This window comes from Anomaloglossus baeobatrachus, chromosome 3, assembly GCF_048569485.1.
Source record: "Anomaloglossus baeobatrachus isolate aAnoBae1 chromosome 3, aAnoBae1.hap1, whole genome shotgun sequence".
In the NCBI taxonomy this organism is placed as follows: domain Eukaryota; kingdom Metazoa; phylum Chordata; class Amphibia; order Anura; family Aromobatidae; genus Anomaloglossus; species Anomaloglossus baeobatrachus.
In genome coordinates, this window is record NC_134355.1 from 146,522,347 (window position 1) to 146,537,911 (window position 15,565).

At 42.4% G+C, this 15,565-nt stretch overlaps 1 protein-coding gene across 1 annotated transcript in view; it reads left to right on the forward strand.

The window, feature by feature from the left end:
- YIPF4 (Yip1 domain family member 4) overlaps positions 1 to 15,565 on the forward strand; it is a 47,918-nt gene that overhangs the window by 20,021 nt on the left and 12,332 nt on the right. The window contains exon 3 of the mRNA XM_075338150.1: positions 7,911 to 8,082. Coding sequence (XP_075194265.1) covers positions 7,911 to 8,082 — 172 coding nt within the window. The remainder of the gene's footprint in view (positions 1 to 7,910; positions 8,083 to 15,565) is intronic.

Consider the following 15,565-nt stretch of genomic DNA (forward strand, 5'->3'; position numbering starts at 1 on the left):
GACATGTCCATTTTTTATTTTTTTTTAACTCAAAAACGCAGGTAAAAAAAACAGATGTGTGCGGACAGCAAAAATGAAAACTCATAGACTTTGCTGGGGAAGCAAAGTCCTGCAGTTTTGAGGCCAAAAACGCACCCGAAAAACGCGCAAAAACGCCGCGAAAAACGCACTGTGCGCACATAGCCTATTACTGTCCAACAGTCAAAAGGCCACACACTCAGTAAGGTTATGGATTCTTTAGCATACAAAGTCCAAACTTATTAAGGTTTTAAGCTTTGCTATAAAAAATACAGTACTTGCAATAAAAGATATACAAAGAGAAAAATAAAGTGACTCACAAATTAAAAGAACAGTTATGAAATAAAATGGAGAAGTAACAGAAATACCAAACAATTCCATCTAAAGTTCTTCTGTTTCATTGAGGGAAGGGCAAATGATTTATAGATCACAACAAGCTCATGTGGAGACCTTCCAATTGTTTAACCCATCTTTTATATGCTTGGTCCCGGGCTCAACTTTCCAGGACGGCCTAGATTTTAATATTGAAATTGCAGGTCTGTAACTGGACCATAGACTAATTAAGCGCAAGCATCTTGTGTATTAACTGTTTTGTTTCTGACAGCTACCCACCCCCCTTCCTATAGTAAATGACCAGCTTGGCCACACAGGGCCATTCGTCCAGCTGTGAAGCTCATGCTCACCAGGCCATGGTGTCTCTTTGTTGTCTCAGGGAAACCCCCAATGGTTTTGAGTTCCTGTAACAAAAGTGGCTATATGGCAGACTTAAACCAATATTATTTGGCTTATGTTTCCTCAACACAGCATATTTGGGGTATTTGTCTTTCTGCAGAAAAAATTGGCAACCAATCAGATGCCTCCCTTATGACATTGTATGATGAATTAGTATCTGTCTGTATTTCTCAGCATTCTGAATTTAGTTTTTCTTTTTTTCATTTTTACTTTGCATTTGTTGATAAAAATTAACTACTAATCCTTCTTTTTTTGAAATAATTCTTACTTTGCAGAATTTTTCGCACACATGCCTACAACTTTTGCACAGTGAGACTTAAATTCCATTAAAGAAACAAAAGAAAAACCCAGTGTGGGAGACTTACACCAGGCTGACGGCAGCTCAAAGATACATGATAGAAAGGAGAAACTGGAGCAAATTGCTGAATAATTAATCAATATTAAAGACAAAATCATTAAAGTGCACAGTGCAGTACATAATGACATGTAGTATAAGGCTATGTGCGCACTGGAAAATGGAATTTTCTCAAGAAAATTCCACAGGCACTGAAAGATTTACCGCACACGCGGTAAAAAAAACCGCGGCAAACCGCATGCGGTTTGCTGCAGTTTTACCGCGGTATTGTTCGCGGTATTGCCGCGGTTTTGCCGCGTGCGGGTTGGTATATGTGCTTTATTGCATTCAATGCAATAAAGCACATTGAAAAAAAAAAAATCATTTCCTTCAGAGATATCTAGATAGAAGAATAGATAGATAGATAGAGGGGTGGATAGATAGAGGACAGATCGCTGCATTTCTCACGGTCGGCAGTGAGTTCACATTACCGGCCGGGGGAAATGACCGGTAATTACCTCTGCTGTCTCGCTGCGAGCCTGCATTCAGCGCTGTGACAGTGTCCGTCGCAGCTGGATGTAAGCCGCGCAGGACCTGTGGATTACGTGGGAGCTTTGTTTCGGGAGGGGTTAATAAAAGGGTGAACGAGGCTTATTTGTGTTTTATTTAAAATAAAGGATTTTTCGGTGTGTGTGTTTTTTCACTTTACTTACGGGTTGATCATGTCAGCTGTCACATAGACCCTGCCATGATCAAGCTTGGAGTTAATGGCGGTGATCCGCCACCATTAACTCCTTGTATTACCCTGACTGCCACTGCATCACAGCAGCAGGAAGAGCCGGGGACACTCCTGTACTGTCGCATAATGCATGCGACAGTCCCGGGGTAGCTGCGGCTGATATTCTCGGCTGCGGGAGGTGGGAGGGAGGCGGGGTACATTCACCCTGCCCCTCTCCCTCCCCAGCCTGAGAATACCGGGCCGCCGCTGTGTGCTTACCTCGGCTGGACGGTAAATATACAGCGGAGCCCACGTGTTTTGTTTTCCATATTTCCGTTTGATTGCTATGTGTGTTCTATGTGTCTGTGTCTGCGTTCTATGTCTGTGTGTGTGATCTATGTGTGTTTATTCTCTGCACGACTTCCTCTTCCTGTCATAATGACATCACTTCCCTGCAAAACCGCAGGCAGCGATGTACATTACCGCAGGTAAACCGCGGAATACCGGAGGGGATAACGCAGGAAAACTCAGTGCACTGCACAGAATTTGCTGCCTGCGTTATTCCCTGCGGGATTTCACGATTACATGGCAGTCAATGGAGTGAAATCCCGCAGTGACGTGCGGAAAAGAATTGACATGCAATTGTTTTGCTGCGGGAATCCCGCAGCAAAACATGCAGCTGTCAATATCCGCCTAGTGCGCACAGGATTTTTTTTTCCCATAGGTTTTGCTGGTGATTCACTGCAGAGATGTTATGAACATTTTCTGCAGCGAAACATGCAGCAAATCCGCAGAAAATCAGCGGCAAAAAACGGTAAGTGCGCACAGGGCCTTAGACATATAAAAAGAGGATGGGGGATATGATGTGTATAAAACAAATGCCGGGTACAGACAAAGGAAAAAATGCTTAGAAAATGAGAGCTCACATTTGGCCTGACACTAGAAGTGAAAGGAATCACCAGGTGAAAATCAAACCATCCCTAGGCAGATTCTGTATGCCTGTTTAACGGGTAAACCCTGTAGTGGAGTGAACAATACATCAGGAATCATTCGGAAAACCCAAATCAAACTGTATATACCTGTTAACAGGGGTAAAGCCTGTAGAAAAATATGCCATATATCAGGTATCTTACCGGGTAAACCTTATGGAAAGTTTTTTTTACTACAGCAGGTAAAGATCAGTGGATACCAGAGCAATTTTAATATACCCATTAACAGGAGAAAACAGCAGGTTTGGATCAGAGAGTCCCTGAGCAGGTAGTGTGTGCCTATTACCAGGGGTGAGCCCTATATGGGAATAAAGCAAAGCCCTGTAGGAGATCAGGAAATGCCTGGACAAATTAAATTGTCTGTTAAACAGGGCTAAACCCTGTGAAGGGATGGTCCTAGGGATAAGGTATGAACACCTGGGATTAAGTAAGGTGTCTAGCAGGAGCGTGGCGAAGTGCCCATGAAGGAGACATTTACCTAAAGGCCGCTTTACATGTATCAATTTATCGTGTGTTCGCATGAGCGATCGCACCCGCCCCCATCGTTTGTGCGATACAGGCAATATGTTGCCCGTGTCGCACAAACTCTGTAACCCTCGTCACACGTGCTTACCTCCCGAACGACCTCGCTGTGTGCGGCGAACATTCTCTTCTTGAAGGGGGAGGGACATTAGGCGTCACAGCGACTTCACACAGCGGCCGGCCAATAGAAGCGGAGGGCGGAGATGAGCGAGACGTAAACATCCCGCCCACCTCCTTCCTTCCGCATTGCTGGCGACCGAAGGTAAGCTGCAGTTCATTGTTCCCGGGGTGTCACACGGAGCGACGTGTGCTGCCTCGGGAACGATTAACAACCGGAGCACAAAAGGACGTTCGATTTTTTTTGAAAATGAGCGACGTGTCAACGAGCTACGATAAGGTGAGTATTTTTTGTTCGTTCACAGTCGCTCATTTGTGTTACACGCTACGTTATGTCAAACGAGGCCGGATCTGCGTCACTAGCGACGTGACCCCCGACGACATATCGTTAGATATATCGTAGCGTGTAAAGCGGCCTTTAGTCCGGTGGCGGGAGGCCTGACGCACATTTCGCGGCACTCTAGCTATTCGCTGGCCGCTTCATCATGGGGAAGAGTAGTGTTTAAGTAATAATGCTGTGAACTCACTGGATGGCAAAAGCTTATTACATTGTCTGTTACCTTTTTATATTTTTATAAATATTCAGACCAAATTCTACTAAACCAATGTAAACAATGGATTAATGAAGTATAGCTTTAAAATGAGTCTGTCAGCAGTTTAGACCTTGCAAATCTGCTGACAGTTAGTATTGCCCCTCGCACTTTGTTTTTGGGAAACTAGGGAAACAATTGACAAACTAATAGATGACTTGAGAATTCTATTTTTTTTTTTCTTTTTGCCAAAAATTAGTTTTTATAGTTAAGGGTCTGGCTCTGATTCTTATTCCACTTGTCTCTGTTCCTTGTCAAGTTTTTGGTGATTTGCCCCTTTTTTGTTATTGTTTGCATCAAATTCATCTTTCCAGCTGCTCCTTTTCAAGTCTATTTTATGTTCTTCTGGTTTTTTTTTATTTTAATATTGTTTGTCACTATGTTTATGGTTAACAGTTTCCAGATGTTTTCACCTAATTAATCATTCGTGACTTTACAAAAAGTTGCAAAATTTGTCCCCTGGAGTGCTGTTTACGTGCATCAAATTTTTATTTGTTTTTTTTTTTTTAAACGTTTTGATCTAAAAAGTCACAAAAATGATTAAAGATAATTTTTGACTTTGCACAAAATTCATAAACTGTGTGCGCCATTTTAACACATTTTCTGCAAAAATCATCAGCAGATACCACAAAATATAGATAGAAAAGTGATGAATCAAACCCTTTCCTTGTAGTATAGATACTATGTAACCATTTTTCCTGCACTCATGCACTTTTCCTACTAACTGCAATGTTGTCTCCTTGTTATTGTAATGTTGAAATAAATTTGTCAATAATTTTTCATTACAAGGAGTCTCAATATTTATTTATTATGATGTATGGCCTCTTAATGGTCCCTCTCTGCTTTTTGTTTAATATAAACTTTTGGAGTGGCCTTAGAATACTTATATGTACCCCATCTGTTACCCTGAGGTTTTGTAAAATAAATACTATGTAACATTTTCTTTATTATTATTATTATTATTATTATTATTATTATTTATTTATAGAGCACCATTAATTCCATGGTGCTGTACATGAGAAGGGGTTACATACAGAATACATATACAAGTTACAGTAGACAGACTAGTACAGAGGGAAGAGGGCCCTGCCCTTGCGGGCTTACATTCTATAGGATTTGGGGAGGAGACAGTAGGTGGGGTGTAGATTGGGCGGTGGCTCCGCACGGTGGTCGGGCGGCGGCGAGTTCATTCTAGATTGTAGGCATTTCTGAAAAGATGGGTTTTCAGGTTCCGTTTGAAGTTTGCAAGGGTAGGAGATAGTCTGACGTCTTGGGGCAGCAAGTTCCAGGAGACTGGGGATGCTCGGGAGAAGTCTTGGAGTCGGTTGTGTGAGGAGCGAATGAGAGCGGAGGAGAGAGAAAGATCTTGGGAGGACCGGAGGTGACGTGTTGGAGTGTAGTGGGAGATTAGTTCGGAGATATACGGAGGAGACAGATTATGCACAGCTTTGTAGGTCAGTGTTAGTAGTTTGAAGTGGATACGGTGGAAGATTGGGAGCCAGTGGAGGGACTTGCAGAGAGGAGAAGCGGGGTGGTATTGAGCAGAGAGGTGGATCAGTCGGGCAGCAGAATTAAGGATGGACTGGAGAGGGGCGAGCGTGTAAGCAGGGAGACCACAGAGGAGGATGTTGCAGTAGTCGAGGCGGGAGATTGAGGGCGTGTACTAGCATTTTTGTAGATTGCGAATTGAGGAAAGGACGGATTCTGGAAATATTTTTCAGTTGAAGGCGGCAGGAGGTGGTGAGGGATTGGGTGTGTGGTATGAAGGACAAGGCAGAGTCAAAGGTCATTCCGAGGCAGCGAACTTTGGGTACTGGCGAGAGCATGGTGTTATTTATTGTAATAGATAGATTGGGTGGAGAGTGTATGTGAGATGGAGGAAAGATGATTATTTCAGTTTTGGCCACATTGAGCTTTAGGAAGCGAGAGGAGAAGGAGGATATTGCAGATAGACACATCAGGATTTTGGACAGCAGAGATGTGACATCTGGGCCAGAGAGGTAGATCTGAGTGTCATCGGCATATAGGTGGTACTGGAAGCCATGGGACTTTGAGTTGTCCCAGGCCCAATGTGTAGATAGAAAAAAGTAAAGGTCCCAGGACAGAACCTTGAGGGACGCCAACAGAGAGATGGCGGGATGAAGAGGTTGTGTGGGAGTGGGAGACACTGAAAGTGCGGTTGGAAAGGTATGAAGAGATCCAAGAGAGGGCAAGATCTGACACCAAGGGAAGAGAGGATCTGTAATGGGAGGGAGTGTGGTCGACAGTATCGAAGGCTGAGGAAAGGTCTAGAAGTAGGAGTATGGAGAAGTGCTTGTTAGCTTTGGCAGTAAGTCATTCGCAATTTTAGTCAGGGCAGTTTCGGTAGAATGATGAGGACGAAAACCGGACTGTAGGTTGTCAAAGAGAGAGAGGAGAGGTGGGAGGAAAGTTCAGCATGGACAATGCTGTTTTAGGAGTTTTGAGGTGAACGGGAGTAGTGATATGGAGCGGTAGCTGTTAGTAGAGGTTGGGTCGAGGGAAGGTTTCTTTAGGATAGGTGTAACTGTTGCATGTTTAAAGGCAGAGGGGAAGGTACCAGTCGTTAAAGATAAGTTGAAGAGATGGGTTAAGGCTGGTATAAGGATAGTGGTGAGGTTTGGGAGGAGGTGGGATGGGATGGGGTCAAGTGCGCAGGTAGTGAGGTGTCCTTTTGAGAGAAGACGTGCAAGCTCTCCTTTGGTGATGGTGGGGAGGAAGTTTATGGGGGAGGGGCAGTGGTCAGTTATATGAAGGGGTTGTGGTGACTGAGCAGAGAAAACTTGCCTTATTTGGTTGATTTTTTTTTCTTTGAAATAAGTGGCAGTCTTCTGCAGAAATGAGGGAAGTTGGAGGGGGCAGCGGTGGGCGAAGGAGGGAGTTGAAAGTATTGAATAATTGTTTGGGGTTGTTTGTTAAAGAGGATATGAGGTCTTAGGTTATACCATGCAGTATTGTTTATCATTCTATCTATTATATAGACACGCACCAATCATATCGCTCAATTCTAGTTTACCTTTGTCCTAGAAGGATTTTACTGGATTTGTTTTGTTTCCTTTCACTTGAATACCAATTCAAAAAATAAAAAAAATCTCTTGTGGAAGTAGATGTATGCTTCAAGTACAGTTGAGCAAAAAGATTCTTAGGACCTGGTTCAGCATCCACATAGGCACTCATGGGCAGCCAGGCCGGGGCATTGTGCACTTGCTCAGCCCGATACTCAAATGTTGGCATCCCAGATGCCTATTGTGATAACTATGCCCTTACAACGTCATGAGGTCACGGAGGCTTAGTAATCACATGATGTTGGCAGCTGGAGAAGTCCACACTACCCTGGTCTGTCTGCCATTGAGCATTGACTAGGGTCAGGGATATTCTCATCTCCAAGATCCTATCCCAATATGTAGTAGGGGTAATAATAATCTTAGCATATACCTCCAATTAGAAATGTAGTATAGTTCTCCTGATTATGTTGTTTATCTCATCTGCAGGGCATTACAGTAGCTTAAGTTTCCATAGTCAAATAAGAACCTGTATATAGACTAAGCATAACTGAGAAAACATAACACAAATGAAATCATCAAAGTTTTTATGGCTTTAACCCTTTTTTCACATCACAACATAATGGGGAGGAGCCGGTGACGATGTGGCGTGACCCCATCCCTCCTCAACTGAAAATGCCCAAAAGACTTCAGATGCTTTACTCGTTTATAAATGTATATGTCTAATTTCTTTATTTGTGGCAGACTAAAGTAACTTTATGTGCAGCCTCTTATGTGTATGTAACTTTTTCTGTATGATCCATATCTGTCTATATAGCCATCTCTCTATCTCATGCATGCTATTTACTTTTTTCTTTTACTGTTTTGTAGGGAGGAGCTGGATATAGACCTTAAAGACATTTACTACAAAATACGATGCGTTCTTATGCCAATGCCATCACTTGGATTCAACAGACAAGTCGTACGAGACAACCCTGATTTCTGGGGACCACTTGCTGTTGTTCTTTTTTTTTCAATGATCTCCCTTTATGGACAGTTTAGGGTAAGAATATCACCTTCATATGCAACAACAGAGGTTAGATGGTAAAATAAACCTGATAAGTATTTTTTTTTCTGGTTAAGTAGGCTGTTGCATTTTGTAAGCTCTCATCTACACTGGTCGGCAGCGACCGTTAAAAGACCGCCGATCAGCTACAGGTTTGCTTATTCGTGTTCATTTAACCTGGTTTTTAGATAAGCTGACTGCACTTTCAATGCTCAGAGAATGATCAGTCATAGATTGGTCTGTGTGCATAAACTGTAATGGTTTTTGGTAGCACGTCCTATTTATAAAGGACAATGTGCTGCTAAAAACAATGATTTTTAAAGGAAACCTTTTAGCAGGTTTTAGACCCTTAACTAACATCACCTATGTAACCATCTGAAATGTTGAGTATGTCTATACCTTTGTGTTTTAAGTCCATTTCTCCCTATTTTAGGAATGTTTATACAATGAGCTTTCAGTGGCTTGGTCCTTAACTTAAAGCTCTCTGGCTTATGTCCCTCTTTCTACTCCCGCTGTTGGGCCTACTGTCAATGACTGACAGGTCACTCTTCTCTTTGACCTGTTCTCATACCTAAGCTCCTGCATGGATGCTGTCATTCCTGAGGGCGGCACATTTGCAGTAAAGGGTTTGTCCAGTCTAAAGTCTGCAGTCACTCTGTGTGACTGCAGACTTATGAATCCCCCCAGTGCACACATTGTGCTTTGCAACGATTTGCTGGTTCCTGAGCCGTGAGCGGCGGTCACATGACTGGAATTGTGCGATATGTATGTTCTCGGCAAGAACCAAACCAGTGGAAGCGGTCTCACTCAATATAAGTGTATTTAGCAAGGCCATGCTCAATAGACAGCCGCATCTACTAGTCTGACGCACCCCACTCCATACACTTGTACTGAGCGAGGCCGTGCTTACTAATCAGGTTCTGGCCGGCAACATGCATGTTGCAGAACTGCGGTCACGTAACAGCAGTTCTTGGCTCAGAAGCTGGTGAATCCTCGCACTGCACAGTGTGTGCTGGGAGGATTCATAAATCTGCAGTCGCATGGAGTGGCTGCAGACTTATCATTTTAGACTGGACAACCCTTTTAAGAACCTGACGACATTTTGAGAGCTGAGCTATTGAGCATGCCCCGGAAATACCAGCACCTCCGCAAGATCTTGGACAGTGGAGCATAGAGGCCTGCTGCAGGCGGGCACTTGCAAGTTCATTTACATGAAGATGGATTTCTCAAAAATTGAGAAACAGACTTGACCTTTTTGCGCCAGAGCCTGTTTTTGCCTTCGTGACCAGGACAATTTTTCATTTCTGACCAGTGTCACTTTGACAGGTTATAACTCTGGAACGCATCAACGAATCCCAGTGATTTTGATATTGTTTTTTCGTGACATATTGTGCTTCAGGATAGTGGTAAAATTAAGACAATATGCATTTATTTGTGAAAATATCTGAAATTTGGAAAAAAATTTGAAAATTTCATATCATTCAAACTTTTATACCTGTAACCCAGAGATTTATGTCACATAAAATAATTAACATTTCCCACATGTCTACTTCACGTCAGTACAATTTTTGAAACATAACTTTCTTTTGGTTAGGAAGTTAGACTGGTTCAAAATTCATCAGCAATTTCTCATTTTTTCAACAAAATTTACAAAACTAGGACCACATCTTATTTGATGTGACTTTAAGGGGCCTAGGTGACAGAAAATACCCTAAAGTGACACCATTCTAAAAACTGCACCCATCAAAGCTCTCAAAACCACATTTGGGCCCTGTGCGCACGTTGCGTTTTTTGCCGCAGATTTGCCACGGTTTTTGCTGCTGAAAAGGTGTGGTTTTTGTTCATAACCTTTCTGCAGTCCTTCCCAAGCAAATTCTATGGGAAATCCAAAATGCTGGGCGCACACTGCGTTTTTTTTCCTACAGGTTTTGCTGCAGTATTTCTGCACCTTTTCTGCAACAAAAAAGAATGAGCATTTCACTATTTTTCCGCAGGTACCTACGTTTTTTACATAGATAATGGTAAAAAAAACGCAGAGAACAACCAGCAACAAAACCGCATGTGGATTTGGGTGCGATTTTCGCCGCGGGTGCTGAATTCTGCCAGAGGGTGCAGATTTTTCTTAAAATTAAATTTCCTAGTGCACACAGGGCCTTATGAAGTTCATGAACCCTTCAGGTTCTTCACAGGAACTAAAGCAATGTAGAAGGAAAAAATGATATTTTCCCACAAAAATGTAGCTTTAGGCACAATTGTTTTAATTTTTACAAGGGTAGCTGGAGAAAATGGAGCATATAGTTTATTGTACAGTTTCTCCTAAATACGCATATACCCCATATCTGCTGGAAAACTACTCTTTGGACGTATGGCAGGGCTCGCAAGGAAAGGCGTGATATGACTTTTGAAGTGCAAAATTGTCTGGAATAGATAGCGGACGCCATGTCTTGTTTGGAGACCCCCTGATGTGCCTAAATAGCAGCGCTCTCCTACAAGTGACCCCATTTTGGAAACTAGACCCCTTAAGGAATTTATTTAGTTGTGTGATGAGCACTTTGAACTTACAGGTGCTTCACAGAAGTTTATAATGCTGAACCATAAAAATTAAAAAAATGACATTTTCCCACAAAAATGTAGCTTTAGCTACAAATAATTTTTTAATCTTTAAATGGGTGACAGGAGAAAGTGGACAATAGACTTTGTTGTACAATATCTCCTGAATACACCGATGCCCTATATGTCCTGGAAATCTACTCTTTGGATGCATGACAGCGCTCGAAAGACAAGGAGCGCCATTTGACTCTTGGAGCACACATTTTTCTAATTAGTTTGGGGACTCCATTTGCAGAGCTACTAATTGTTAGAACAGGAGAAACCGCCCTGAAGTGACCCCTTTTTGGAAAGGACACCCCTCTGGAAACTCATTTAGGTTTAATGACTATTTTCACTCCATCGGTAATTTCCAGAAACAAGCTTGCAATGGATATTTTAGTGCAAAAAATGCAAGTATGCTATAGTAGTGCCCAATATATTGTGCCCAGCGTATGTCTCTGGAGACATCCACCCCAAAATATTAAGCAAACTCTCTTCTAATGTCTCACTTATGATTTAAACTGTGTGCTTGACTTAACATGGGATAAATTCATACAGTTGAAAAATGTGGTTCCGTGAGGAAGATTTGAGAGCAGTCAGTGAGGCAAAAGGCTGGTAATGATGGGCATTGTGGGCAATAATAGCGCATGACCCCAGAGTTTCGGTCATGTGCATTATGAAGCCTGGTGTACGCGTCCCGGCTTCAAACTGAAGTAGTGCACATGACCGAAAGTCCGGAGTCATGCGCACTGAGCCGAAATCCAGCGTTGGCCGGCCATGGCAGCGGAGAGGTGAGTGAGATCATCCTGTGACGCTGCGCATTAATTCGCATGTTAGCACACCCATAGGGGTGTACTAAGATGCTAATGGGGCCGACTAGCAAGGGAAGCAACACCCTTGGGACTAGTCCCCACGCTCATTAGCATATGATAAAAGATCTTTCAAAATACTTTTTTCTAAATATCCCTTTATCAATGCTACTAGATACAGGGACAAATAGGCAGGGATTAGCAATATGCGCTCAGAACTGCTAAAAAAAAAAACAAAAAAAAAACCTTTGTATCTAAATCTGGTATCGCTGTAATCTTGCTTACCTGAGGAATAAAGCCGCACTATCACTTATAGCGCAAGGTGAATGGCGTAAAAAATAAATAGAGCCAATTTTTCAACTGCTGTTGATTTGTTTATTCTGGCTTCCAAAGATTGCAGTAAGGCGCTGCTCTCATTTATCCTGCACGCTACGCTGAGCCTTTATATCTGGGTTTATGTGTAAATCTCTGAAAACATTCAGACAAAATTCCCAAATGAAAATTCACTGTAATGATACATATGGAGTCACTTTGAACTCCCATCTGGCCTGTGGTCTGGGGTCTTCCATCTTTTTATATGTCGCTTTAGGTGTGTGCACAAAATTGTGGTCAACAGTTTTGTGCACCTTTTGAAAAGTGGGACACTGATAAACAGAGGCCAAACAGAGTCTGGAGTAACAAAATGGGGTCACTTGTGGGGGGTCCACTATTTATGCACATCAGGGGCCTACAAAACGTCACGACATGGCGTCTTATCTATTCCAGACAATTTTGCACTCCAAAATTCAAATAGCGTTCCTTCCCTACTGAGCTCTGCTGTGCGCCCAAACCGTTGTTATCCACCACATATGGGGTGTCGGCGTACTCAGGAGAAATTGCACAACAAATTGTATGGTTCATTTTCTCTTGTTACCCATGTAAAAATGAAAATGTGGGGTGAAATCAATATTTTTGTGGGGAAAAAAGTAACATTTTCATTTTTTCCTTCCACATTCCTTTTGTTGTTGTGAAGCACCTAAAGGGTTAATATACTATTTGGATGTGGTTTTGACCACTTTAATGGGTGCAGTTTTTTAATACTATGTTACCTTCAGGTATTTTCTGAAATGTAGACAATCCTATTGCCAAATCCTTCTGCCAGCAAAGTCAATGAGAATCCTAAAGTTTTATGCACATGTTGTTTTTTTTCCTTGCAGATTTGCAGCAGAAAATAAACTGCAGCGAGTCAATTCTTTCAGTGTTTGCCAGCATTTTTACACCCCCCCAAATGCATGAAAAGTGCATAAGAAAAACATTAAAAATGCGCCGAAAACGTGTTTTTGCTTTTTTCTGACAAGAGATGCACATTTGGTGCAGAGAATTCTGCAACAAAATACTCGGCGTTTGCACATAGCCTAATGCTTTACATTTTAGGAATTTTGTTTTTTGTTCTTTGTCACATTCCCTTAAACATACTTATAAATTATTTTACTGGACAAACTAAATTTTGCTCCTGTGTCTGGTGACTGACAGCCTGTTTACATCGGCTGATGATCTGAAAAATGGAGCCTGCTTGTCCATGATAATAAGCTATTGTAAATTCACCTTCATACTTCTCTGGACATTGTCCAAACATTATCTGGTGTTCCTTGCAAGCTTTAGATGACTTCTGGCAAGCGGCCTTGCCCTACTTTTCACCTTTTGTTTTAAGCTGCTGATACTTTTTCAAAGGCATCGTGGGTCCTCGTTTAACTGCACAACCATTAACCTTTGAACATTATTTTACATCTCACATATGATAGTGAGTAACTTTAGGACATGTTTACACTGTGTTTTTTGAGGTGAACAAATCAGATGTGGTTTTCAGGAGAACTCCACATCAGGAATCTATGTGAACTGCAACGAGATTCCATTTCTTATGCGGATTTTAATGAGATTTTAATGTTTTTTTTTATTTTTATTTTACTTGACACTTAAAGGGAACCTATCACCAGGTTTGGCCCCTGTAAGCTGTGGCCACCACCAGTGGGCTTTATATGCAGCATTCTAGAATCTCCAAGGCCAGCATTGCCCTATGCAAGTGCACTTTGATCTGTACTGTACTGTACTGTAATGCACAGGCGCGAGGAAATGTTAAAGGCCACCTGCGCATGCGCACTACAATACTTTGATCTTCCCTCAGCAGGGCAGATCAAACTGCTCCTGCACAAGACAGCAATGCCGGCATGTGTGGGTGACGAAGCAGAAAACAACCAGCCTCCTGCATTATATGCACATTTAAGATGTACTTCATTCATGAAGCATATTTCCATTACTCCTATGTGCATATGAGGGGCGATCCAAAAGTAATGCAGTAAAGCAACTGCAGCTTTGTGAGTCGGCGCGTTATCTTGGTGAAACAGCACTCCGGCCCGCAGTTTGCCGCGCCTTTTCTCCTTGATAGCCTCCCGCAATCTTCTTATTTGTTCTGCGTAGTAGGAGCCCGTAATAGTGGCTCCCTTTTCCAAATAGTCCACCATAATAGTTCCTTCAGCGTCCCAAAAAACGGACGCCATAACCTTGCCTGCTGAGCTTGACACTTTGAATTTCTTCGGCGTTGGTTTGTCATCTCGTTTCCATGTCATCGATTGTTGTTTAGTTTGTTGTTTAGTTTCAGGATCAAAGTGGTGGATCCACCACTAGAATAGAAATAACCGATTATCATTACTTTTGGATCACCCCTCGTAAATGCACAGTGATTAGCCTTCCAAATGAAATACCATAGATCAGAGGAAAATTTATGTCTTGTAATCTACTCTCTTGCAATGTATATATGCTGGGGAGTGGTTGCACAGTGCAACAAGTGGGCTGTTACTTGAAGCATGCTCAAAAAAAGAGCGTGGAGTTTTATAGGAGAAACTTGCAATATAGGGATCATAGTTTCCTAGCCTCCAATAGAGTTGAGCAGGCCCACACATTTATCAGCGATTGATCATGTGAGCACTGAAAAAAAAATAAAACACTTGTAGGCATTAATGAGGAAGGTTTGTTTTTGTTTCTATGTACAGAAGTCAGATAACTCCTGTAAAGGGAGAGTAGAGCTGTGTATGGAGAAGTATACTGTAGAGTAGGGTTGTGTGTGGAGAGTTATACTGTAGAGAAGGGCTGTGTGTGGAGAGTTATACTGTAGAGAAGGGCTGTGTGTGGAGAGTTATACTGTAGAGAAGGGCTGTGTGTGGAGAGTTATACTGTAGAGTAGGGCTGTGTGGAGAGTTATACTGTAGAGTAGGGCTGTGTGGAGAGTTATACTGTAGAGAAGGGCTGTGTGTGGAGATTTATACTGTAGAGAAGGGCTGTGTGTGGAGAGTTATACTGTAGAGAAGGGCTGTGTGGAGATTTATACTGTAGAGAAGGGCTGTGTGTGGAGATTTATACTGTAGAGAAGGGCTGTGTGTGGAGAGTTATAAAGTAGAGTAGTGCTGTGTGTGGAGAGTTATACTGTAGAGTAGGGCTGTGTGGAGAGTTATACTGTAGAGTAGGGCTGTGTGTGGAGAGTTATACTGTAGTGAAGGGCTGTGTGTGGAGAGTTATACTGTAGAGTAGGGCTGTGTGTGGAGAGTTATACTGTAGAGTAGGGCTGTGTGGAGAGTTATACTGTAGAGTAGGGCTGTGTGGAGAGTTATACTGTAGAGAAGGGCTGTGTGGAGAGTTATACTGTAGAGAAGGGCTGTGTGGAGAGTTATACTGTAGAGAAGGGCTGTGTGTGGAGATTAATACTGTAGAGAAGGGCTGTGTGTGGAGATTTATACTGTAGAGAAGGGCTGTGTGTGGAGAGTTATACTGTAGAGAAGGGCTGTGTGGAGATTTATACTGTAGAGAAGGGCTGTGTGTGGAGAGTTATACTGTAGAGTAGGGCTGTGTGTGGAGATTTATACTGTAGAGAAGGGCTGTGTGTGGAGATTTATACTGTAGAGTAGGGCTGTGTGTGGAGATTAATACTGTAGAGAAGGGTTGTGTGTGGAGATTTATACTGTAGAGAAGGGCTGTGTGTGGAGAGTTATACTGTAGAGAAGGGCTGTGTGGAGATTTATACTGTAGAGAAGGGCTGTGTGTGGAGAGTTATA